The 27,626-nt window shown below is 40.0% G+C and overlaps 1 protein-coding gene and 1 long non-coding RNA gene across 5 annotated transcripts in view; one reads left to right on the top strand and one right to left on the bottom strand.

Moving 5' to 3' along the window:
• The window catches only part of SLC18B1 (solute carrier family 18 member B1), a 47,126-nt gene extending 31,586 nt beyond the window's left edge, over positions 1 to 15,540 (top strand). For 3 of the 4 annotated variants that reach the window (XM_014478918.2, XM_070376688.1, XM_070376687.1), the window contains 8 exons: positions 3,252 to 3,388; positions 7,405 to 7,506; positions 8,815 to 8,906; positions 10,383 to 10,478; positions 12,554 to 12,628; positions 14,706 to 14,799; positions 14,895 to 14,947; positions 15,170 to 15,540. In XM_014478918.2, the coding sequence (XP_014334404.2) occupies positions 3,252 to 3,388; positions 7,405 to 7,506; positions 8,815 to 8,906; positions 10,383 to 10,478; positions 12,554 to 12,628; positions 14,706 to 14,799; positions 14,895 to 14,947; positions 15,170 to 15,236 (716 nt within the window). In that variant the 3' untranslated portion in view covers positions 15,237 to 15,540. The remainder of the gene's footprint in view (positions 1 to 3,251; positions 3,389 to 7,404; positions 7,507 to 8,814; positions 8,907 to 10,382; positions 10,479 to 12,553; positions 12,629 to 14,705; positions 14,800 to 14,894; positions 14,948 to 15,169) is intronic. The other variant, XM_070376689.1, reaches the window with a different exon arrangement.
• Positions 15,244 to 20,684, bottom strand: LOC138989174 (uncharacterized). The gene is made up of 3 exons (XR_011465386.1): positions 20,270 to 20,684; positions 19,237 to 19,427; positions 15,244 to 17,572 (listed from the first exon to the last, which is right to left on the bottom strand). It is a non-coding gene; the product is annotated as an uncharacterized lncRNA (long non-coding RNA).
• Positions 20,685 to 27,626: the final 6,942 nt, after the last annotated feature.

Below are 27,626 nucleotides of genomic sequence, written 5' to 3'. Positions count from 1 at the left end.
TGTGCTAAAGAAAAATCCTGCACAGCTCCCCCCGCCCCCAAACACCACCCCCCCTGCCCCTGCCAGCCATGCTATTTGGCATGTGGGATCTTAGTTCCCTGACCAGGGGACCAGGGATGAACCCATGCGCCCTGCAGTGGCAATGCAGAATCTTAACCATTGGACTGCCGGGGAAGTCCCTAAAGAAATATTTTTAAAACACAGTCATGTACATGACAATCCTCTTTTTTTAATTTAGTTTTTTAAAATTTATGTTTTTAACTGGCGGATAATTGCTTTAGAATGTTGTACTGATTTCTGCCATACAAAACGTGAATTAGTCATTAGTATACACATATCTCCTCCCTCTAGAGTCTCCCTACCACCACCACTCCCTCCTCCCACCCATCTAGGGATGCCTGTGTGTGGCGCTCAGTCCCTTCGATCATGTCTCACTCTTTGAGACCCTGTGGATAGTAGCCTGCCAGGCTCCCCTGTCCATGGGATACTCCAGGCAGGAATACTGGAGTGTGTTGTCACGGTCTCCTCCAGGGGATCTGCCCTACCCAGGGACTGAACCCACATCTCCTGCGTCTCCTGCGTTGCCAGTGGATTTTTTTTTTTTTCAACCACTGAGCCACTGGGGAAGCCCCCTGTAGGGATGACAATCCTCTTAATAAAAATGCCTGAATCCATGAATTGTGAGCTTTACCTTGAAAGCCACTAAAAGCTATTGTTAGAGGTTTCTCAGGCAAGTCACATGAGCTGGACTGTCTCCCACTTCCACTCTACCAAACTCCAACTCACCCTTCAAAACTTAATTGTATGACCTCTTCTGGAAAGTTTCCCTGAACCCTCTCAATCGTTGATCTAAATGCTGAGTCAGTAGTGCCGCAGTGCTCTGCGTTTTTCCTGTCCCTTCACACCTGAAGGCCTCTCAGCTTCCTTACCTCTCAGAGCAGCTTCCTGTGGCAGGCACTGTCAACTATGGAGTCATGTCCTCCAAGAAGAATGTATCAGAATTGGAGGAAGCAGAGAGATTTTTAAGGAGGTTGGAAAAGCTCCCTGGGTGATTCTGCTATGTGTCTCTGGAAACAGGTATCACCCTAAGTTTTCATTACTTGGGCTTCTTCAACAGCTTGGCTAAACTCATGATGTGTTCATTTTCATGGACATTCCTGTATGTTCTTATGGTGATAATCCCCTTTCCCACCTTGCATTCAGAGAAAGGGACTATTTATTTCATAATAGTTTGTCTTATGCCATAGACCCGTAATACTTCTATATACACAATAAATGTAATTGATTAAAGTTGATCCTTTATCATTGTTATTTTAAACATTGGTAATACACAATCCAAAATCCATAATCAGTGAAGTCTCCCTACTGGCCTGCCTCACTGAGCCACATGGTGGGCTTAGCCCTTTTCTAAGTCAAATCTGTAGTGAAACAGGTTGGGTTCGCGTTTGGTTCATCATTGACTATTTGGCAATAATTAAGAAACCAACACCACAGTTTAACTGTATCCCTCTTATCCTGACAAATATAGCTGGACCACACTTGATGCTTCTTTTGTACTTTGCTTCCTACCAAATCATTATTCACCAAGAATTTATTACATAATGAGTTCTGTTGAAATGAGGATATGTCAGTGCTGCTCTGGCCCTCAGAGCTTCCTGGCCTAGCTCACGGCACAGTCTCCTAACTCGCCTCCTGTCTCTATTTCCCAGGAGACCACAGGTGTAGCTCTTTGAACTGCAAATCTGATTCTCACTTCTTGTTTGAAACCTCTAGTGATTTCCTGGGCTTCTTAGCCTACTTTACAAAGTCCTGCATCATCTTATCACTACATCCTTCTGCAGTATGATCTCTCCTCCTGACACTCCAAGCTCCACCCTCCTTCTTTACTTTTGCTCTTCCATTTCCTCAAACAGAATACTTTCCCCTCACTTTCGAGTCTCACAATGAGCCATTCCTGGATAATATGCCTGGGTTATTCTTTCCTCCTTCTTTCCTTGCTCATCTCAAGCTCATCCTTTAGACAGTAATTTAGATATTACAACTTTCATAAATTCTCTCTTAAACAGCTTTCCCTCTTTATTAGGCAACCCTCTCATATGCTACAAATGCTACCCTCCATCCTGGCTCTCAACCACACCTTTTTGTAAGTTCTCTGTGAGATCAGGATCTGAGTTTGTCTTCTTTGGCTTTGTGTGCCCAGTGATTTGGCATGATATCTGACTCAGCAAAGATTTTGTTGAGCACATTAGGTGGAAGATAGGAAAGTGATCAAACAATAAACCATGGAAGATGAAACGCAGTTTAGGCTGCTCAATTACATGATAATGGAGGTAAAATTTGCAGGATGCTTAGGACCAGAATGAGGCTTTACAGAGTGGCTAGAGATTGAAAAATTAGCAGGGAAAGAAGAAGGGAGTTATAGGATATGATTGGAGGCTTGGGAACAACCATGCCTGGTGCTTGGGACAGTGCAGAAGTTGTGTTGCTGTTGGGGAAATGACAGCACCTGAGGTTGGTGCTTCCCTATAGCTCAAAGGATTTCCTGTAGCTCAAACAGTAAAGAATCTGCTTGCAATGCAAAAGACCAGGATTTGATCCTTGGGTTGAGAAGATCCTCTGGAGAAGGGAATGGCAAGCCACTCCAGTATTCTTGCCTGGAGAATCCCATGGATACAGGAGCCTGGCGGACTAAAGGCTGTGGCGTTGCAAAGAGTCAGACACGACTGAGCGACTGACACGAGGTTGGCTGTCAGCTGACCTTGATGCCAAATTGAATGTACTCGTGATTCACTAGCATCCCTTTCAATCCAGTGTTTTTCCATAAGCAGAAAAAAATTGTCTTGTGTTCTTTGATTGACTCAGATTCCTCCTCAGCACACACACATTGTTGCCTGATAGAGCGTCTGGTTTTTCCTACCACCAAGGGCAACTTTATATGTTCTCTCTCCCATCTGGGGAAAGCCTTCTAGATGATGACCTATAATCAAGACCACTTCTCCTCATACTCTGATTCCAGTTGATTTTTTTTTGAATCTGAGAAATTATTTTTTAAGTACCTGAAAATGGCCTCTAGGTTTGAATAACTTATATGCAGATGTTGATAATGTGCAATTTTAGGCAAACTCAGAGGTATGGTTGTTTTGATTACTGGATAAAGATGGCCTTACCAATTTTACTTTTGAAAGTAGACTGAAAGATTAAGTTCAGCAATGTTAATTAGTCTAATTTCTTTTTAAATTTTTACCCCAAAGAGTCTGATAAAGGGAAACACTCATTCTGGAAACTCATCACTTTACCCAAGGTTGCCTTTTTATCCATTGTCATCACCTCATTCAGCTCCTGTTTTGGCTTCCTTGATCCTACACTGTCCCTCTTTGTTTTGGAGAAGGTGAGTAGCCTGGTGATGAAAACTCCCCTTTGTGGTAGATGCACATAATTGCTTGTTCTTAGGCCCTGCTTGCTAGAAAGTCCCGGGTGTGGCTGCAAGGAGGAGGCAGAATGAAATCTATACATCAAGATAGCCTGTACCTTCCCTCTGTGATGTCCCTATAACTAGGGGTCTGATTTGTGTAAATGATCTCTTTCTCCTAGGCCTTGCTCTAGTCATCATAGATCTGGCTTGGACAGCATCCTGACTGCTTAACAAGGATACTTTCCTCTGTTTTAAATTCCATTGAGGCATTTGAGGTTCTGAGTGGCTCATTTAATGTGAGGTGTCCTTCTTTTCTAACAGATCCCCTCTGGGTCCATTTACTTTTAGTCTATTGCATATATGTGAAAGACTATGAACTATACTGATCTGAAATGGGAGAAAGGAACCAGGAGTCTCTATTTTTTTAATGCTAAAAATGACTGAATTTTAAAGTTTGATGTCATACCAATTTGTTCTTTGATATTTTTGAAAAAAGATTATTAAGAAATAATGCAATAGAGTATATTACTGGGCCTGATAGTTAATTATACTAGAGAGTTAAGCTGTGTTTATAAAGACAGAAATCTACTAGCTGCAGCCCGTGTTCACTTTGAGGCCCTAGAATGAAGAAAGTACCATTATCAGAAACACAACCCCTTCAAGTCACTCGACAGTTTAGGGTATTCTATGGGTAAACTTGGGGACTGTAATTTTACTGTCAGGCCCAAGTTTTGGAAAATAATATAATATTACAATTAAGCAGTGAGCATCTATGAGGTAATGCATAAGAGAAATATCTTGTGTTTTCAATGACACATTCCATTCATATTATCAACAACAAGTCTGCTTAAGAGTCATTTTTCTTCCTTTTAAGAACTCTGTCCAAACCTTGAAAAAAATTTTAACAATCTTTCCTAAACCCAGGTTGCTAATGTCTAACTTATAAAAATCTTTAGAAATGTACTTCCCTGTTTTTCTATCACATTTTTTTTTCCTGTTGCCCTTCTTCTGCCTTATCTGTTGTTTGAATTGGCTTTTTACTGTCCCATTATTGGTCGACCAGTCTTTTAGGGAAGGAAGGGGTCCACCCTGTTTTAAAATCAGAAGAGGATATTTCTGACTTTTATATCTCACTACTGTCTTTAAAAGGCTAATTTTTAGCTTGAATTATGTGATAAAAATTGTTAAAACATATACTGACCTAAGTAGATCCCATGTGCTTAATTAAAGAGTAGTATTGTACACGAGAGAGGGATCAAGACCATCCCCATGGAAAAGAAATGCAAAAAAGCAAAATGGCTGTCTGGGGAGGCCTTACAAATAGCTGTGAAAAGAAGAGAAGTGAAAAGCAAAGGAGAAAAGGAAAGATATAAACATCTGAATGCAGAGTTCCAAAGAATAGCAAGGAGAGATAAGAAAGCCTTCCTCAGCCATCAGTGCAAAGAAATAGAGGAAAGCAACAGAATGGGAATGACTAGAGATCTCTTCAAGAAAATTAGAGATACCAAGGGGACATTTCATGCGAAGATGGGCTCGATAAAGGACAGAAATGGTATGGACCTAACAGAAGCAGAAGATAGTAAGAAGAGGTGGCAAGAATACACAGAAGAACTGTACAAAAAAAGATCTTCACGACCCAGATAATCACAATGGTGTGATCACTGACCTAGAGCCAGACATCTGGAATGTGAAGTCAAGTGGGCTTTAGAAAGCATCACTATGAACAAAGCTAGTGGAAGTGATGGAATTTCAGGGGAGCTATTTCAAATCCTGAAAGATGATGCTGTGAAAGCGCTGCATTCAATATGCCAGCAAATTTGGACAACTCAGCAGTGGCCACAGGACTGGAAAAGGTCAGTTTTCATTCCAATCCCAAAGAAAGGCAATGCCAAAGAATGCTCAAACTACCGCACAATTGCACTCATCTCACACGCTAGTAAAGTAATGCTCAAAATTCTCCAAGCCAGGCTTCAGCAATATGTGAACCTTGAACTTCCTGATGTTCAAGCTGGTTTTAGAAAAGGCAGAGGAACCAGAGATCAAATTGCCAACGTCCACTGGATCATGGAAAAAGCAAGAGAGTTCCAGAAAGACATCTATTTCTGCTTTATTGACTACGCCAAAGCCTTTGACTGTGTGGATCACAGTAAACTGTGGAAAATTCTGAAAGAGATGGGAATACCAGACCACCTGACCTGCCTCTTGAGAAACCTATATGCAGGTCAGGAAGCAACAGTTAGAACTGGACATGGAACAACAGACTGGTTCCAAATAGGAAAAGGAGTATGTCAAGGCTGTATATTGTCATCCTGCTTATTTAACTTATATACAGAGTACATCATGAGAAATGCTGGGCTGGAAGAAGCACAAGCTGGAATCATGATTGCTGGGAGAAATATCAATAACCTCAGATACGCAGATGACACCATTCTTATGGCAGAAAGTGAAGAGGAACTAAAAAGCCTCTTGATGAAAGTGAAAGAGGAGAGTGAAAAAGTTGTCTTAAAGCTCAACATTCAGAAAACGAAGATCATGGCATCTGGTCCCATCACTTCCTGGGAAATAGATGGAGAAACAGTGGAAACAGTGTCAAACTTTATTTTTTGGGGCTCCAAAATCACTGCAGATGGTGATTGCAGCCATGAAATTAAAAGACGCTTACTCCTTGGAAGGAAAGTTATGACTAACCTAGATAACATATTCAAAAGCAGAGACATTACTTTGCCAACAAAGGTCAAGGCTATGGTTTTTCCAGTGGTCATGTATGGATGTGAGAGTTGGACTGTGAAGAAAGCTGCTGCTGCTGCTGCTGCTGCTTAGTCGCTTCAGTCGTGTCTGACTCTGTGTGACCTCATAGACGGCTGCCCACCAGGCTCCCCCGTCCCTGGGATTCTCCAGACAAGAACACTGGAGTGGGTTCCCATTTTCTGAGTGCCGAAGAATTGATGCTTTTGAACTGTGGTGTTGAAGAAGACTCTTGAGGGTCCCTTGGACTGCAAGAAGATCCAACCAGTCCATTCTAAAGGAGATCGATCCTGGGTGTTCTTTGGAAGGAATGATGCTAAAGCTGAAACTCCAGTACTTTGGCCACCCCATGCGAAGTGTTGACTCATTGGAAAAGACTCTGATGCTGGGAGGGATTGGGGGCAGGAGGAGAAGGGGACAACAGAGGATGAGATGGCTGGATGGCATCACCGACTTAATGGACGTGAGTTTGAATGAAGTCCGGGAGTTGCTAGTGGACAGGGAGGCCTGGCATGCTGCAATTCATGGGGTTGCAAAGAGTTGGACATGATTGAGCAACTCAACTGAACTGAACTGAACTGAGGGAGATTAAGGAAAATGAGAATGACTCAGATAACCAATAAAGGCATTTATATCATGTTGGTAACAGTAACAGAGTTATGAGGTAGCTTACTATTATAAAAGTCTTTTTAAAAGTGTCATACCATCTAATTCTTTAATTAGATATTAATATCCCTTTGAGATGGATAGAATAGATATTATCGTCAGTGCTTTTTACAGCAATGCACTTTAGTCTGTGGACAGACAGCATACCTGGGATTGTTGTTTGACATGCAGATTCTCAGGCCTTCTCCCAGACTTTTTGAATTAGAAATTCTTGGGCTGGGGTTCACGAACCTCTTATAACAAGTTCTTCAGGTAATTTTTTGTGTATACTAATGTTTGCAAAGCACAGGTTGACATGTAAAAATGCTGTGTTTCATAGAAGGGTAATTATACAATATTTACTATCAAATGCTAACAAAGCAAAAACATCCTGTATTTCTGACCTCTGGTTAGGTTTCTTCTCCCATAATGAAAAAATAATCCATTTACAAGCGTAAGACAAAAATCATGAAGGATGCTAAGTGTTAGTCGTAGCCTCATGGCAGGTGATAAGAGCTGAAGAGATGTAGAAGGAAAAGATAGATGTTTATTTTTTTTAAATGACTTAACCATGTAACTTTAACACGGGATTTCTTTTACAGTTTAATTTACCAGCTGGATATGTGGGACTGGTATTCCTGGGTTTGGCATTATCCTATGCCATTTCTTCACCACTGGTGGGCCTACTCAGTGATAAAATGCCAGTATGTACACTTCATTGATATTTAAGAATGACTTGTGTATGTCTAGACTGGTGGTTGTCCAACTGTACTTCTGGAGTTCTGCAGGGCTACTGATCAGAATGAACATATTCAAATTTTTTTAAATGTTATCTTTATTGAAGTATAGTTGACAAATAAAACTTTAAGATATTTGAAGTATACATCATGGGGATTTGGTATATCTATACATTGTGAAAGGATTCACTCCATCTAGTTAATTAATATATCCATCCCCACAGTTTATCTTTGTGGGGGAGGGGGGGCAGTGAGAACATTTAAACTCTTAAATATTCATTTTTTTTTGAGCTGATGGAGACATTTCAGTGTGAGTTCTCAGTATCTTCCAACTTGTCATCACCCTGAGCAGATTCACTTTTTAATTGCTTCAGCTGGGAAAAGGGGAAGCTTATGCCAAAACTGTTGAAAAACTCCTGGATTAGATTTTCTAAAGGAAAAAATTCCCTTGATGAAAAAAAAATGGATTGACGTTAATAATCAGGACAGAGCTCAAAGGTACTTACGACTTGACCAACTTGAAAAGATAAAATGTAGTTTTTCTATGAGAATGAAAGGACTGGTCATGTCAATATGCATCATTATCCCAGAGCCATCCTGAAAGAAAATTTCTTCTATTCTCCTTTAACTAGGTTTAAATGATTCAGTCTAGATGACTAATATAGAGGCTTAGTACTATTCACCAAGTCTCAAGCTTCTGTGATACTGGTGCTTATTTTCATGTTTCCGCTCTTTGTTGCACGTGGGTATATATTTATGAAGACTGATTATGTGGAGATTACTTGGTAATCCAGGTGACAAAAAGCAAGTGTCTTACAGTGTTTGGAGCTTAGTTTTAAGATGTAGCCATATATATAACTGAACGGATATCATACCCTTGTAATGTTTAGCCTGCATTTCAGTAGTTTATAAGAAAACATTTTATTTGATACTTTTTAAAAGGTGAATTTTTCTAGATAATGCATCTACTTGGCTGTTTCTTGTGGTGACTGCTTCTTTAAAATTGTTATATTTGAAACAGCTCATCATTTGCAAAATTCAGAATATACTCCCATTCCAAGGGATCTTGTCCTTTGCTCACACCCTGTCTTGTGGTATACTGATTGCACTTGCTTTTGTGTTTACCATCTACCCTGTTTTCTCTTACATGTAAAATTTTGTTTTCTTCAATGTATTCTTTTTTAATATCATGACTTATATTCCTTGATGATTTCTTTATATTCTTGGATTATGGGAGGTTTTTACCTCTAAGTCTCTTTGGACTTTCTTTCTCAGCACCTGAGGAAATGGCTTCTGGTTTTTGGAAACTTAACCTTAGCAGGTTGCTACATGCTCTTAGGACCTGCCCCATTCTTGCACATTAAGAGGTAATCTTTTTTCTTCTTTGAAATTTTTGGCCAAATATTATTAAGAATTATTTTTTAAAATTTTGGTGTAACACTGATATGCTTAGTATCTTTGAATCTTATTATTTAAATAATTATCAGATTTAGGACTATACTGAAATATTTGTTTTACTGACAGTATTACTGGATGCTAGCAATGGTCTAAGCAAACATCAGTGCATAAAATCTATATCAAATGAGAAAAATGCTTATTTTTCCTTTGTGTTTCAGTTGCAATTTGTACTTTATTTTAAAAATAGCATTTGTTATCTACCTTTAGCTGATTGTTCTTAGAATATGCCTTTTCTTTTTTTATTTTCACTACTTCTTGCTCCTTGAGGTAGGAACTAAATTTTTTTGTTTCTGTGTCATCGTTAGTATGTGGTAGCTGCTTACTAAAGCTTGTTTATTATAATTTCTTTGCTAAAATAAAGTGAGCTACTTAGAGACTTTTAGGTACCTCTGGGACAAAACATGACATGGAAAAAAGCAAGGATTTCAGAGTCCTTCATGTTTGGGTTTGTATTCGGACTTTCTGCCTTCTTTGGTGTGTGAACTTGGGTAACTCATTTAACTTCCAAGAGCCTAGGTCTTCTTATCCACACACACACACACAACAGGTGATAATTGTGCCACTGGAATAACTTTCTAGGCTCAGGATGGAGTGACTCCAGCCCAGGGTGCCATATCAGCAAACCAAAGCTTAGAAACCTTTCATGTCCCTGTAAATGTCCCTCCTGACCAGAAAGCAGTATATCCAGTCAGCCAGTCACCCCCCAGTCGCCAACCCTGCTCTGGCTGTCTCACCCTAGACAAGATAGACTGTGTGGCCCTGGCCAATCAAATATTTTCTGATTTTCTCTTCCTTGTTCTTTACGCTTTACCTGTAAAAGCTTCCTGCCTTCCATCCCATTTTGCAGTCCTCTGAAAGGAGACCATACACCTCATGAAGTGTTAAGTAAAGTTTGCTTCTATCACCTAGATTGTCTTCTTTAATTGTTTTAACAGACTCACATGGCAGGGTCGCTGCAAGGATTCAAAAGAGCAGTGGATATGAAGTAACTGACATAGGGCCTGGCACGGAAGGAATAGCAGGTTCCTGTCACTTCCTTTACCACATCCCTTTTGTGCCCTTTTTCAGTCAATGGAATTTTAAAACTAAGTGCTTGAAGGAGGGATGTTAATATTGACATTTTAATCAACTTTGAAAGGATTTTATATGGTGATAAGGCAAGTTGACTCCAGGCATGTGACATGTGTGGCCAAAGACCTTGGGATAGCAGAATGAATTGATTTTTTTCCCCATCAAAATGTAAAGATCAGATGGGAATAAGAATCAGACTAGTCTTGTAATCTGTGAAAGAAACTTCTCCCAAGATCCTGCCTGCCCTTTTTGGTATGAAGCTTCGTTGTCTCTTTCAATGTTAATTTTTTTTTTTCTCTAAAACTTTTTTGCAGTCAGCTCTGGTTGTTGGTGCTGATATTAGTCATAAATGGTATCTCTGCTGGAATTGGCTTGATTCCAACTTTCCCAGAGATTCTCAGTTGCGCACAGTAAGTTAATTCTGTTGCTTGAACTGTTGTAATTAGCAGTAAACATCACAAGCTTTCTTGAATTTCTCAATTTTGTAGGATGTTGGATATTTTTTTACATTATTAAATCTTCATGATTTCATGTCACACAATATTGTTATAAATATTATAAGCAACTATACAATAATATAAATGATGATATAGAGTAGTATTAATACAGTGATAGGTAAAATGGGTTGTGAATAGAAGCTTGGCTTGGTTTACACCTTGGTACAGATTTACTTTTAAAAAGTTAAAGCATATATATATGTATATGCATAACTGAAGCCCTTTGCTGTACAATAGGAATGAATGCTGCTGCTGCTGCTGCTAAGTCGCTTCAGTCGTGTCAGACTCTGTGTGACCCCATAGACGGCAGCCCACCAGGCTCCTCTGTCCCTGGGATTCTCCAGGCAAGAGCACTGGAGTGGGTTGCCATTTCCTTTTCCAATGCATGAAAGTGAAAAGTGAAAGTGAAGTCGCCCAGTCATGTCCAACTCTTAGCGACCCCATGGACTGGAGCCTACCAGGTTCCTCTGTCCATGGGATTTTCCAGGCAAGAGTACTGGAGTGGGGTGCCATTGCCTTCTCCAGTTAGGAATGAATACAACATTGTAAATCATACTTCAATAAATTTTAAAATAAAGCCAAAGCACAGTGGAAAGACCTCAGCATCATTTCCTTCTCACAATGGAGGTCCATACAAGGACACAGAGTGACCAGTAAAATGATTTTAGTACCAATTCCAGTGTGTGTGTTTTCCTCCCTCACACCACCAAGCACGTCTCTGAAACCAGGTGGGTGTCCTGCAGTTCAATTAATTCTGAAACCACTTATCTGGAGATAGCAGCAGATCCCACAGGTTAAGGGCTCAGTCCCACAAGACTGCTCTCTGCTTCAGAAGCCAATTTCAAGTACAAGTTGTTACCTGTGCTTCTGACCCACTGGCTGTAAATCAGCAGTTCCCATGATTTGGATTTGATTAACTTACTAGACTAGCTCATAGATCTCAGGAAACCAGTCAGATGACAAGACACAAAGGGCAGTGAGGTCCCAAGCAATGGAGCCTCTATCTGGGCCCAGCACTGTGGCACGTGGAAGCATTCTGGTTACCCAAGCTGGAGCATTCTGAACTCAGTCCCTTTGGATGTTTATGAAAGCTTCATTACGTGGGCATGGCTGATTAAATCATTGGCCAATTGGCAATTGATTTAATCTCCAGCCCCATTCCCATCCCTATGAGGAAGGGGTTTGTGGGGGCTGAAAGTTCCAACCCTCTAATCCATATTGATTCTCCACGCAACCTGGGTGCTGGTCCCAAAATCATTTCATTGATACAACATAAGACACTTTTTTTTTTTTAAATGGCTTTCATCTTTTAGGAAAGTCCACAAATTTTAGGAGCTCTGTGCCAGGAATGGGGAAGAAGACCAAATATATCTTTTTATTATGAAGTACTATGAGTTTGAGTGAACTCTGGGAGTTCGTGATGGACAGGGAGGCCTGGCGTGCTGCAATTCATGGGGTTGCAAAGAGTCAGACACGACTGAGCGACTGAACTGAACTGAACTGAATACCACATCAGGCATTTGTGACTTGGCCGTCAGTCTTTAGTAGATGTGATGATGAAGAACACAAAGTGAACTTGAGCAGGAAAATAACTGTTGGTTCTGATGTGCCAATTCAACAATCCTCATAGGAATAAGGAGCTGCTTCTGTACTTTCTGAAAGTTGCCCATTGCTCTCTTTACATGTTCATTTCATTTTAAGGTTTCTTAATTGTAAACTTTCATAAACATGTAATGTATGCGGGTCATGATTCTTAATATTATATCCTATATATACAGTAGAAGCATTTCTAGAAAACCCTGGAGTAACCATAACTAGGAGAATATCTTCAAATTAGGTTAACTTTTTATTTTAGAAATGGAGTGCTCTTGCTGTTGGGTTTGTCCAGATTATCCCTGGTTTGGTTTAATTTATCTACCATACGCTATTCCTTTGTTTCATGAAAGTTTCCCTTTTAATCATGAATACACTCTTGTTTCTTTTTGCAGTGAAAATGGATTTGAAGAAGGATTAAGTACCCTGGGACTTGTGTCAGGTCTCTTTGGTGCAATGTGGTCAGTTGGGTGAGTAGCTTTGGAATTTACTTCACGCTTGTCAGTTGGAGACCACTACTCCCACTTTACAGATGGAGAAATTCAGACACTGAGAGGTCAGATGAGCTGCAGGAAGGTGCATAATTCTCTTAGGGCAATTGCTGCAGTTTTGACCCATGCTATCTGACTTCAAGATAAGTGGTTATACCAACAGTTTTCTCATATACTTTGTCTTATTTAAGTGATATTTTAAAGTTCTTTTAACAGGAGCATGTCTCAGGTTTAAAAATGTATTCATTTATTCATTCATTTTTTTTTTAATTTTATTTTATTTTTAAACTTTACATAATTGTATTAGTTTTGCCAAATATCAAAATGAATCCACCACCAGTATACATGTGTTCCCCATCCTGAATCCTCCTCCCTCCTCCCTCCTCATACCATCCCTCTGGGTCGTCCCAGTGCTCTAGCTCCAAGCATCCAGTATCGTGCATCGAACCTGGACTGGCATCTCGTTTCATACATGATATTTTACATGTTTCAATGCCATTCTCCCAAATCTTCCCACCCTCTCCCTCTCCCATAGAGTCCATAAGACTGTTCTATACATCAGTGTCTCTTTTGCTGTCTCATACACAGAGTTATTGTTACCCATCTTTCTAAATTCCATATATATGCGTTAGTATACTGTATTGGTGTTTTTCCTTCTGGCTTACTTCACTCTGTATAATAGGCTCCAGTTTCATCCACCTCATTAGAACTGATTCAAATGTATTCTTTTTAATGGCTGAGTGTTCATTCATTTTTGTATCTGTTTTTTACTCTGTACTGTGTTGTTGTTCATTTGCTAAGTCGTGTCTGACTCTTTGCAACCCCATGGACTATAGCCTGTCAGGCTCCTCTGTCCATGGGATTTCCCAGGCAAGAATACCGAGTGGGTTGCTATGCCCTCCTCCAGGGCATCTTCCTGACCCAGGGATCAAACCCACATCTACTGTGTCTTCTGCATTGGCAGGCGGATTCTTTTCCTTTGAGTCACCAGGGGAGCCCACTCTGTACTATACCAGAGAGATAATTATATGCTAGCTGCGTAGCTAGCATCAATCAGTATGTACTGAGTTATTTTAAATACAAATACCTGGAGAGAATATAATAAAAACTCTTTTGAATGCATGCCATCTTTTTAAAATTCTCATATAAGGCACCAACTTTTCAGAAGCAGTCATAATTTTAGGATTGTTTAAACATTTAAAACATCATCCTTTTCAGGTAGAATTATTTTCTTACTTCCCTTGTGGCTCAGCTGGTAAAGAATCTGCCTGCAATGTGGGAGACCTGGGTTCAATCCCTGTGTTGGGAAGATACCCTGGAGAAGGGAAAGGCTACCCACTCCAGTATTCTGGCCTAGAGAATTCCATGAACTATACAGTCCACGGGGTCAAAAAGAGTTGGACACGTCTGAGCGACTTTCACTTTCTATTTTCTTACACCTAATGCCTTGTTCTGGAGAAGGCAATGGCAACCCACTCCAGTACTCTTGCCTGGAAAATCCCATGGACAGAGGAGCCTGGTACGCTGCAGTCCATGGGGTCACTAGGAGTTGGATACAACTGAGCGACTTCACTTTCACCTTTCACTTTCATGCATTCGAGAAGGAAATGGCAACCCAATCCAATGTTCTTGCCTGGAGAATCCCAGGGACAGGGGAGCCTGGTGGGCTGCCGTCTATGAAGTCGCACAGAGTCGGACATGACTGAAGCGACTTAGCAGCAGCAGCAGTGCCCTGTTCAGGGCTTTCCAGGTGGCTCTAGTGGTAAAGGATCCGCCTACAAAGCAGGAGACAAGATGAGGGTTTGATCCCTGGGTCGGGAAGATCCCCTGGAGGAGGGCATGGTGACCCACTCCAGTATTCTTGCCTGGAGACTCCCATGGACAGAGGAGCCTAACGGGCTACAGTCCATGGGGTCACAAATAGTCAGACAGGACTGAAGCGACTTAGCATGCATGCACACGTAGTTTCAATATAATGAATTGAAGAGGTCATGTAGTCCGTAAGAAGTAACTTTTTTTGGCTCTATTTAATTCTCTTTCTTTTTTCCACTGTTAGTGCTTTTGTAGGACCAACGCTGGGGGGATTTCTCTATGAGAAAATTGGTTTCGAGTGGGCAGCTGCTCTACAGGGTCTCTGGGCTCTGACAAGCGTGAGTAATTAGTCTTTTCCTTTCATTTTTCTTATGTTTATGGAGAAACATGACTTGGATAATTGACGTTAACCATATCTTTCATTTTGTTAAAGGGACTAGCGATGGGCTTGTTTTATCTGTTGGAGCACTTGAGGAGAAGGAGGAGGTATGGTCAACTCTGGACCTTTTTTCCTCCCTTTAAAATTTGGCTTGTGGGAGATCAAAACAACATTTTATACCCATTCTTCCAGTCTGAAGATCTCTGGGCACTCTGTGTCTCATTACTTGATAGACACATATATGGAAATAGTTGGGTAGTGACGTAGGTACTGAGTTTTTTTTTAAGGTGAGAAATATTGAGATTGGCTTCTTTTTTCTTTCAATATAGATCTGAACTTCAAAATATCCTTGGCACAGAGGAGGAACGGACTGCTCTCTTGTCTGATGAAAGGTAGCCTTAGGAATTTCAACCAGTACAGGACTGGAAGATGGATGCTCCTGGCCTTGAACATTAGTGTTGGACTTTCTTAATTTTTATGCACAAAACTCCGTGGACGCCACACGAGCATCCTGGAAATGTTAACATAGTTTTGGGTGATCCTGTGTTGGGCTACACATCCTGTCGTCCTGAAGAACTGGCCTACTGAACAGTCATATTTGAAATCTTAAAGATGAGAGGAGTCGTTGAAAATGAACAGAAGTTTGTGGTTTTGAGTGGCTAGACTTGGCCTTGAAGATGTGTTGACTCTAGGTGTCCTGTTTCATCTGTTTACTTTATTGAGTGCACTGATTCTGTGAATGTACCTTTTTTATTAACAGGAAAAGAAATGAATTTATTTGACATGCCTATAAGTAATGTAAAGATAACTCAAAATATACAGAATAATTACTGTGAAATCAGTTTTTAAAGTAGTTGCTTTCCCTGTGTCCTGAGTTTTTGTTTGTTTGTTTGTTTTTGTTCAAAAAGCAATTTCCAGCCTATGGTATAAAAACTCTATTGTATATCATGGCCATCAGCTCTTCTAAAAATTTTGTTTGTGTGAAAGATACAAGAATAATATTACTTAGCACTTCCAATTTTGTAACATACTGTGAATTAGGATCTTGACTTATAAATAATGCTTGGTTTAATATTATTCATTTCTCTTAATGTCTCTGTTTTAGTTCTATCCTTTAAAAAATTAAATATTTCCAATAGATGTATCCCATTTACAGAGCAAGTGAGTCCACAGGAATACCTATTCTGTGTTAGGGAAGGGGGTCCTCTGACTTCATGTAAAATCCATGTCGTTGTTTTGAGTGAATCTCTGCTGAGCAACTCTCATACCTCCTGACCCATTTTCATAGTGTAGTAGCCACATTTACCACCCCCCCCAATTTTTTAGTAGACTAAATGGTTTTTCATCTATTTAGTAATTCAAACATATTGAATGCCTTCTCTAAGCAGACATTGTGCTTGGTATTACAAAGTTAGCCGTGATCAAGATAAACAGTCTAGCCTTTATGGAACTAATATTTCAGTGGAAGGGATAAACAATAAATAAATACCAGAATCTCTATCTATGACAGAAAAACCTGGTGATATGAAAGAGTAATTGGCTGGAGTTGATTAGGTGTGAGGATCCTCCTTTAGATAAGGCCTGTCTGTGGAGGGGCTTTTGAACTGAGATCTGAAGGATGACAATGAGGCAGCCATTGACAGGGAAGAGCCCTCCTCAGTTTGCACAAAAAGGCTTGACATGGTCAGAGAGAAGGCGGCCGTGGTCCACAAGGCTGGAGACCAGTAAACAGAGGACTTTGGAGAGGTGGGGAGGGAGTGGCTTATGAATGGAGGATGCCAGAATTTGATTCATATTTCAGGAAGCTCATTGTGTTTGCATACTAGGGGTAGAGGGAAATCTTGGAAGCTTTGAGAAAGTCATTAATAGTACCAAGCAAGAAGGTGATGATGTAGAGAGAAAAGGATGTGGTCCAGGGAGTGCCAAGCCAAGCACAAATGGCCTATCACTCCTCCCCCGCTTGCTGGAGCGGCTCTAGGACCACTGTGACCCCAGCCCGCTGCACTCGTGTGCAGTGCGGAAAGGGCCAGGCCCGGAGCATCCTGGCTCCATTCCAGTGCTTTTCTTCCAGGGGCGAAGGCTAGAGGAAAATACGGAGCTGCTGCTCCTCCGCGCAGCGGTCAAGGATGCCGCCGAGTGCCTGCAGTTCCCAATTCTGCCACGTAGGGCCGCTATTAAAGCACCCCCGGGATCCGTCAGCGGCTCAAAGCAGGGCAGTGGCGCCGCAGCTTGAAACGCCCCGATCTGGCGTCCAGACGTCACTCAGGACTGTCGGCCTATTACCGTTAGTGCGCTGCTGACTGTTGGAGAGAAGTTCAAAGTCAACGCAAAGATTCCAGGCTGTCTGGCGAGAGAAGTTTTTGTTCCGACTCCCCAAACACCGCTGTCCATACGTGCTGTGGGTACTGGTGTATTTAAAGCCACTTTGTACCAAACCAACTTTGCACTTTCCTTATGTTATGATTTTGAAATATTAAAGTAAATGACAGAAAGGTTAGAAGTATGAGAAATGATAGCAGAACTTTGAACAATGAAACCAAGAAGTAGGTCAAAACTATCAAGGGGAATCTTTGTGTTTATGGTTGGTTGGTTTAGTGGCTAAATCATGTCCGACTCTTGCGACCCCATGGATTGTAATACGCCGGGCTCCTCTGTCCATGGAATTCTCCAGGCAAGAATACTGGAGTGAGTTGCCATTTCCTTCTCCAGGGGATCTTCCCAACCCAGGTCTCCTGCGTTGAGGCAGATAATTTATCGATTGAGTTGTGGTCTTCTAAATGTAACAAAATGTAACAAAAGTACCCAGTTTAAAAGAACTCCTTTTTTTTTTTTTTTAATGAGGCTGAATGTAGAATATAAGTAAAAAATATTTTTATGTTAAGATCATATTGCACCCTATATACATATATGACATAGAGTAATCCAAAGAATAAACAGGACAGATAAATAAAAATCACAGATTTTTAGAAATTAAACTTAAAAAAATTTGTGATAATTGTTGATTCACATGTAGTTATAAGAAATAATACCCAGAGATCATCTTATTCTTTATCCAGGTTCCCCCAAAGGCAACAGCTTGTAATACATATAGTACAATATTATAACCAGGTTATACTGGTAGATTCAAGATAAAGAAAGATTCCCAGTCTTCAGATTGCCCAGACTGCCACTTTTCTTTCACATCTACTCCTTCCTTAATCTCTGGCAATCACTAATCTGTTCTCCATTTCTGTAATTTTGTCATTTCAAGAATGCTGCATAAATAAAATCATATAGTATGTTATCTTCTGGGATTGCCTTATTTCACTCAGCATAAGACTCTTGAAACCCATCCACATTGTTGCATGTTTCAGTAGGTCATTTCTCACTGAGTAGTAGTATATGATATGGGCATACAGCTGGGTTCACCCACTGAAGGGCATTTGGGTTGTTTTCAGTTTTTAGGTAAAACAAAGCTGCTATTAACATTCATGTACAGGTTTTTGTGTGAAAATGTCTTCTCTGGGATAAATGCCCAGCAATACAGCTGTTGAGTTGTAAGGTAATTGCATGATTAGTTTTTCCCCCAAATAACCCATATATTTTACATAGGAAATTAGATTTGGACAATAAATATTAAATATTACACATCAATGAAATATTCTATTTACTTGCTTATTAAGTTATCCAGATTTAAATATGTTAAACATACCTTCTCATATCTAGCCGGCAAGAGAGGTGGGTAACAAATACTGAACTGCCAAATGATTTTCACTAAATACAATTAGTAAGTGAGAAGTAAAGAGCTGGTATCTTTTATTTATAAACAATCATTGCAAAAGGGAATGATTTAAAGACTAGTTATGATGGTTTTTTTTCCTTTGGTATCAGTATCATATGTCTTCAATTTATGAAATAAACATGCAGGAGAGTAAGACTCTGAAACAGCATACTTAGAAAAAGTAAAATGTTATCTAAAGTATTAACAAATGAAACAAAACTTTACATATTCAGTTTTCCATTAAGAGCAACCTGCAACTCTTAAAATATTTGCACTATTTTCTGTCAACTACAAATTGGCACTTGCCATGGGCACTTACCCTCTATCTCTACGAAGATTAAATTATTTGCTGCCACCTCTACTGAGTTTCAACACCCTCTGGAAGGAGTTCAGTGTGGAGAGCAAAAGTGAGGCACTCTGTGCTCAGGGGGAAAAACTAGCAGGACAGGTCTTCACATTGTTAGACATTTTCAGGAGCCTATTTTATGAGGCCAACTCTTGTATCTCCTCATATCTAGAAAAGCACTAAAATCCTTCATGGTGGAAACTGTTCCTCCTGACTAGCAGCAACTTCTGGAAAAATATGTGCTTGATTGCATGTATTTCCCCCTTCACCAAAATCATAGATATACTGACCTTCCTCCATCTGTCTCTTTGAAGCAGTTTCTCAGAGCTATCTGAAGTGCAGTCTTCCAGGCTGCAGTCCTCATTTTGCCCAAAATAAAACTTAACTGGCAACTTCCATGTTGTGTGTTTTCTTAAGTTGACCTTTCTTTCAGAAAATCGACAGATCCACTTTGAATCCCAGTTTATTTGTAGGTGACAATCTAAGAAACATGTTGTTCAAAAATAGCTTGTGGTTTATAGTTTAGTGCCATTGCATCAGCAGTACAAAAATAATCTGGAATGTTATTTCTTACTGATCATGGTCAACAGTAGCACAACAAATACAAAAAGCAGTACATGATTATCATTTTTAAGTTTTTGTCATTCAAGATAAGTTTGAACACCAAATCAGTTAAGTCCCATTGTTATATGTTTCAAAAATTACAGCCATGAAATCAGTTGTTGGCTGATTTCAGTTTCTTGTTGGCATGAAATCAGTTTCAAATCAGAATTTGAAAAGAGCTTCTTTTTTTCTTTTAAGAGAATTAAAGCCATTGTAGGTAAATATTTTGTTTGAATACGTTGACCTGAAACAAATAGATGGCCAGATATTTCTTCAACAAAGATGGGTTTATTTGGAATCAACAGAGAACTGCAATTCAGGGTTCGTAGCCATGGTGAGCCATGTACAAGTCCCCACACAGCAAGGGAAGGAGAACACTTTTATAAAGGGAAAAAGGAAGTTGGAAGGCCACTGGTAAACAAACAGGCCTTAGGATTTCATTGGGAGAGTCCTTGCCAGGAAAGAAGATGAATTTTTCTTTTCCCCATTGGTCGCTGCTATCCTTGCAGGATATGAGAGCTTCCCCTCTGATCTCCCAACTCTATTTAATTGAGATTTCTGTTTACTAAATTTTTGCAAACATCATATTAATACTTTTCATTCAAACATTTTCAGAATGAAAGTGAAATGGTTATATTCATTTCCTCTGTTGTTTTCTATTGCTATTACTGGTTTGCTGTTGCCTCTTTTATTTATGTATCTGATGACCATCAGAGTTACCTGGTTGTCGGTGTGTCCATTCCTAAGAGCTAGGTCCAACCTGCAGATCTTGAACACGAATAGTATGAGGACAAGGATGTTCATTATGTACCAGTGCCATCTGGTAGTAAGGAAGTTGCAAGATTTAATTGCATGCATGCCACTGCAAACTCTCTGAAAGAAAAAATATACTTGAGGTCAAACACGTTGTTAATTGGAAAAAAATAACTGCACAAGAAAGATCTCCTCACACTTTTTCATTCCTGTGCCTGGTGAATTTATCTTGATTTGTTCTCAGGACTCAGAGGAGCAAGAACTCCCAAACAGATACAGTATATTAATTGATCTTCCATATAAATAAATTTCACTTAGCAAAGCCTAAGATTTGGATTCTGGGTGGGTCAAAGCAGACAAACACAGACTTCAGCTTTTCTTCTCTATCTTTGAATATAGTCTGGTGAATGGCCCAGCTTACAAGAAATGGAAGCTGCTGCTCATAAGGAAATTCCTTCCTCACTGAGACCTTTAAATTCTCCACAAACATTTGTCTCACCTCTTCTAGAACAGGGAACAAGAGGCTGTGGGAGGTACTGTGACCCTGCCCTCCTTCCAAGTATGACTGTCACTCAGGAGGGGTGGGGCTGTGACTAGTTTTTAAAGCAACCCCCAAGTGGTTTTCCAGAGCAGTTGTACCATTTCACAATCTTCCCAACAGTAACGTATGACTAACCCAGTTTCTCAGTAAGTTTTTTTTGTGTGTATGTTTAAATAAATAGGTTTAAATAATATAAAATAAAATAATAGAGTGATGCATGAAATAGGGAGAGTTTATTGATAAGAGAGCAAATCTGTGGGACTGCTAGAGGAAAAACCATCCAGATGAGCTCATAGAAATGGACTTTAAGTTAATAATTCCAAAAGAAGCCATTCAGGTCAGGCTGACTTTAGAAGACAGGAAACATGAACGATTTTGAGAAAATGAGAAAATAGAGAAGTGAACTAATTGACATTCTTTTAGCAAATTAGTTGCCAAGAACAGGTAGGCATCTGACCTGAGAGATTTAAAGACCCATGTCAAAGCTGTACTGGACATTACCCTCACCAAAGGGCCTCCACCTTTTGAGTGTGAGATAATAATAACAGCAAAAGCTATTCAGCCCACTTATCAACACTTTGCAGCTGAGAGAAATGTAAGGAGAGGACGTGTAACTGGCTCATGGCCGTACACACAGGGAGTGGTTCAAACCCAGGAATTCTGTCTTCAGGGTCCATACTTTAGCTATTATCTGATATGATCGTGACACTCAATACAGTGGGAAAAAATTCATGCCATGTAAGCAAATAGTAATTAGATGCAAGACCATGCAGAATTTAGTTATCTCTACCTGGAGGAAGTCCAAGACTGGATATGTTTTACAATAGAAGAAAAATATGCTAAAGAGAAAGAATATGGAATAAATGTAGGAGTCAACTTTAGTTAGGCCTTGAAGGCTAGGAAGTGCCCAGCTTCTATTGTTCTATTACCTCTCCTGGCTATTTTGTCATTGTTCAGTATAAATCATGTATTGAGGTGACCAAAAAATTCATTTGGGTTTTCAGTAACATCTTATGGAAAAAACTCAAATGAACTTTTTGGCCAACCCTATAGTTCCATCTGGCCTCTATGACTGCTTGAAAGAAAAACCCAGTAATCAGAGTTGCCACACTAGAATAATATACCACCTCCTTTTCCTGGTGCCTAAGGTGTCAGCCTCCCCTGGTCACCTGCTCTCTATACAGAAAGTAAACCAAAACAGAAACTCAGAGGTGACTGAAGGAGCTACAGGTCATGGAAAGAAGAAAGCAGATGGGATCCAGCCAGGCGTGGGTGGGGGATTTCACGTAGACCAAACTTGTAAGTAGTTACCTCAGGCAACAAACATGCTTTTTCACATCCTTGCCCATGAAGAACAAGGTAAATTATTGGTGAATTATTGTGGTGCCCTCATATTGCTCAACAAAACAGTAAATGTACCACTGGTTGATGCTTTTCTATTTTTAACCTATCTTTTCATTTTTTTTTCCCGTGTAAGTACCTGAGATTTCAGTTTTATTTTTATATCCTATCAGATCAGATCAGTCGCTCAGTCGTGTCCGACTCTTTGTGACCCCATGAATCGCAGCACGCCAGGCCTCCCTGTCCATCACCAACTCCCGGAGTTCACTCAGACTCATGTCCATCGAGTCAGTGATGCCATCCAGCCATCTCATCCTCTGTAGTCCCCTTCTCCTCCTGCCCCCAATCCCTCCCAGCATCAGAGTCTTTTCCAGTGAGTCAACTCTTCGCGTGAGGTGGCCAAAGTACTGGAGTTTCAGCTTTAGCATCATTCCTTCCAAAGAAATCCCAGGGCTGATCTCCTTCAGAATGGACTGGTTGGATGTCCTTGCAGTCCAAGGGACTCTCAAGAGTCTTCTCCAACACCACAGTTCAAAAGCATCAATTCTTCGGTGCTCAGCCTTCTTCACAGTCCAACTCTCACATCCATACATGACCACAGGAAAAACCATAGCCTTGACTAGACGAACCCTTTCAAATACAAAAAAAAGGTCTTAATGACCCAGATAGCCACAATGGCATGGTCACTCACCTAGACCCAGACATCCTGGAGTGTAAACTTAAGTGGGCCTTAGGAAGCATTACCATGAACAAAGCTAGTGGAGGTGATGGTATTCCAGCTGAGCTATTTCAATTCCTAAAAGATGATGCTGTTAAAATGTTGCACCCAATATGCCAGCAAAGTTGGAAAACTCAGCAGTGGCTACAGATCTGCAAAAGGTCAGTGTGCATTCCAATCCTAAAGAAAGGCAATGACAAAGAATATTCAAATTAGCATACAATTGGACTCATTTCACATGCCAGTAAGGTAGTTTTCAAAATCCATCTAGCTTGGCTTCAACAGTACATGAACGTAGAACTTCCAGATGTACAAGCTGGATTTAGAAAGCCAAAGGATCCAGAGATCAAATTTTCAACATCCATTGGATCATAAAAAAAGCAAGGGAATTCCAGAAAACAAATCTACTTCTGCTTCATTGACTATGCTAAAGCCTTTGATTGTGTGTGTGTATTCATTTGCTTCAGTTGTGTGCGACTCTTTGCAACGCTATGAACTGTAACCCACCAGTCTCCTCTGTCTGTGGAATTCTCCAGGCAAGAATCCTGGAGTGGGTTTCCAAGACTGTGTGGATCACAAATTGTGGAAAATTCTTCAAGACGTGGAAATACCAGACCACCATGCCGATCTCCTGAGAAACCTGTATGCGCTCCAAGAAACAACAGTTAAACCCAGACATGGAACAGCGGACTGGTCAAAATTGGGAAAGGAATACAAAAGGCTGTATATTGTCAGCCGGCTTATTTAACTTACATGCAGAGTACATCATGCAACATGCTGGGCTGTATGAATCACAAGCTGAAGTGAAGATTGCCAGGAAAAATACCAACCTCAGATATGTAGATGATACCACTCTAATGGCAGAAAGTGAAGAGGAACTAGACAGCCTCTTGATGAGGGTGAAAGATGAGAGTGAAAATCTGCTTAAAACTCAACATTCAGAAAACTAATATCATAGCATCCGGTACCATCACTTCATGACAAATAGAAGGATAAAAAGTGGAAACAATGACAGATTTTATTTTCTTGGGCTCCAAAATCATTGCGGATGGTGACTGCAGCCATGGAATTAAAAGACGTTTGCTCCTTGGAAGAAAAGCTAGACAGCACAAACCTAGATAGCATATTAGAAAGCAGACACATTACCTTGCCGACCAAAGTCTGTATAGTCAAAGCTATGGTTTTTCCAGTAGTTTTGATTTTTCATGTACATATGTGAGAGTTTGACCATAAAAAAAATGGATGAACTGATGCTTTTGAATTGTAGTGCTGAAGACTCTTAAGAGTCCCTTGGACATCAAGAAGATCAAACCAGTCAATCCTAAAGGAACTCAATCCTGAATATTCATTGGAAGGACTGATGCTGAAGCTGAAGCTCCAATACCCTGGCCACCCAATGCAAAGAACTAACTCATTGGAAAAGACCCTGGTGCTGGGAAGATTGAGGGCAACAGGAGAAAAGGGTGACCAAGAATGAGGTGGTTGGATGGCATCACCAACTCACTGGACCTGAGTTTGAGCTTGGCATACTGCAGTCCATGGGGTTGCAAAGAGTTAGACATAACTTAGCAACAAAACAACAACCCCTTCAAATGCAGGCTTCTACATCTGCCTATCTAAATAAACAAGTGACTTTGATTAAGGTGCTATGGATTCGTGTCATTTGTGGCAATCATCCTGACCTTACCCAAAGCATTGAATCCATCTGTCTTAGTTCAAGAGAATACCATCAACTGGGTAGTTTAAAACAACAGAAATTTCTTTCTCACAGTTCTGAAGGCTAAGTTCAAGAACAAGGTGCTGGCAGATTCCAGTCTGGCAGGACCCATTTGCTGGTTCACAGATAATGATCCCTGTGTCCTCATGTGGTAGAAGGGGTGAAGTGGCTCTCTGGGGTTTCCATTATAAAGGCAGGGATCACATTCATGAGAGCTTCACCCTCATTGCCTAATCACCTCTCAAGGGTTTCACCTCCTAATGCAATCACACTGGCGTTTAAATTTCAACTTATGAATTTGTGAATCTGTTTGTGGGGGGAACACAAACATTTAGTCTATAGCACCAACGAAGAGACATTTCAGAAGTTCCTGTTGGTGAAGTCAATGAACTTCTGGCAGAGTTGAATTAGAACAAAATAAAGGATTTGCAAGTGAAACCATTAAAAATAGAGCTTGTAACTCTTTTTCTTTTGAGGACAGCGTGGGAGCATACTGATAGAAGCCAGATCAAAGAGACTTCTATAGCTTGTCATACCGTGGTCCTAAACTTTTGAGAGCAAGAAAGCAGAAGGGTAGTTTGAACCATGTGAAATCGCTGTTGCCAGAGGTCAAAAACAGGTGGCGATTAGCAACTTCCTATGCCCAACCCTTCCATCCATTCTAGGAGAACCAGGATGGAATCCTTACTCTTTAAGATTCTCTCTTGGTTTGAGTTGCTTGAACTGTCTGAACAGTTGAACACCCTTTCAAGTCCAGAGCTGGAGGAGCACCTCATTTGGGTGGGGTATAACTCCAAAACATAGTTAAAATTCAGGCTGGTTCTGCTCAAGTTCAGGCTGATTTGGCTCAAGCAGCATTTTCTTTCTCAGAGACTGAGTCAGAGAGGCATGCTGAAGACCAAAGCACAACCCCAGTGAGGACAAAACGTTGTCCTTTACCACTAAATACTTTTTTGGGGGTACAGTATTATCTTTTTTTATTTCCTTTTGGTATATAGTATCAAAAGAAAGCAATTTTAAAAGAAGGGTCTGGTTTTTCTGTTTTGTTTACTTATTTTTGATGCTATCCTTGCTACCTATGAGGAAATGCCATCAATGACTGTACATGATATTTACAAGTCTTTGTTAATGTTATTTCAACCTTGGAAACCAGGAAGTGCTGAGGCTTGAGTCAGAGCCAGGAGCTACTCCTTGCCTTTCTGGGCCTTGGTATTCTTATTGTGCTCTCACTGGCCCATGGATGTGCGTCTGCCAGGTCCAGCTGTGCATGCTCCAGGAATTGGTGCCCAGGTGCTGTGTTCCTAATTTCATCCTCAGCACAGTGCCCCAAATGGACTAGATCTTCAATTGAAAAACAGTGGTTCTGTGGCCCTAACATAAATTGTCTCCCCTTTTTGTTAATTACTGTCATCCCATCATAATCTTGCAGAGATCTTCACGTGTCTTTGACTCTCAGGACAACTTTGTGAAAATGATACAGCATGTATGATTACCTGAACTTTTAGGTGAGAAATAGAGGTTCAGAGAAGTGGAATACAAAGCAGAAACTACATTTCTAGGGAATTCCCTGGTGATCAAGTGGTTAAGAATTGGTGCTTTCACTGCAGTGAGTCTGGGTTCAATCTCTGGTTGGGGAACTAAGATCTCACAAGCTGTGTTGTACTGTCAAAAATGAGAAAAAAGGAAAAAGAAAAGAAAAGAAGCTACATTTCTACTCTTCTTACTTATTAGAGCCAGAAAACCAGGCTCAGTTGAGTACTATTTTGAGACGATCAGATCCCAGTTAGAAACAAATATTTGACCTCTTGTCTAGTTTTTATAGTGACTCTTCATTCAGAACTTTGAATTGATTGGAACTTTTCACCCTTGTAATGAATTACATTAATCACAAACTGGTAAATTAGGGAATAGATCTTATTAGCAATAAATTATAATTGATCACTGTTCCCCATGGCCAGGTAACATTATTTTATAGCTGAGTTAAACTAAAGAAGTTAATTCAGCCTTACTTAAGCAATCAGGTTTATGAAGATGAAAATGTAAACTCTTAAAGTTCTCGGTCCTGAATTTAGTGAAGATTTAAAAGTGTATCACCTACTGTATGGCAAATGTTTGTAAAACTCATTCTCTTTCTCTTATATATTATAGATCTTTCCATATTTAAATTGCTGTTTCATTTACTAGTTTCTGACTCTTCCAATATTTTGTTATTCAAATTCTCAATTTTTATGAGACAATTTTGAAATGCTACAGAGAAAAAAGGGAACTTCATCACCCTGACTTTGCATCAGAGACCATTTCCCCTTTCACCCTCCAGCCAAAAACCTCTAATAAACAAAACACTATATCTCTTCTGTATAGCGACAAAGAGAAAAACATCCAGGAAATTTGGAGACACTGAGATTCGAAAGACAGATAAGACTGTTTCTGTTCCTACCCTCCAAAAGTAAGGATTGTTTGTGTATTTTCACCAGCTTACCTAAATACTACTAAGCAAAAAAGATAATGAAGTATTACCAATTGGATGAAATGAAATGAAATTAATCAATTAGATTAAATGACGAGGAAGTAGATCATGACCCAAATTATACTGATAAAAATGCAAGGGCTTAAAGGCCTCAACTACATTGTGTTTTTTTTTTTTTTTTTCAGTATATAGTATCAAGAGAAAACAATTTTAAAAGAAGGGCCTGGTTTTTCTGTTTTGCTTCCTTATTTTTGATGTGTCATCCTTGCAACCTATGAGGAAATACCATCAATGACTGTACATGCTATTTCCAACAGCTACATCAAGTATTTGTGCAATATTTAGATTTACCTGTGATCTTCCTAAGATGGTCATTTTGAATAGGACTCCTTAAAAGATGCAACTGAATGTTCAGACACCTGGATACAGACGTCAAACTAGAGTATGGATGTATGCCTGATGTCTTAGTTATCAGGAAAAGATTCTGGAATAAAGAGTGAGAAGTTCTCCACCCTTTTTTAAACCACTGTCTCTCTATGC

The sequence above is a fragment of the Bos mutus genome, chromosome 9 (genome assembly GCF_027580195.1).
Source record: "Bos mutus isolate GX-2022 chromosome 9, NWIPB_WYAK_1.1, whole genome shotgun sequence".
Lineage (NCBI taxonomy): Eukaryota > Metazoa > Chordata > Mammalia > Artiodactyla > Bovidae > Bos > Bos mutus.
This window is presented reverse-complemented; position numbering and strand designations above follow the sequence as displayed.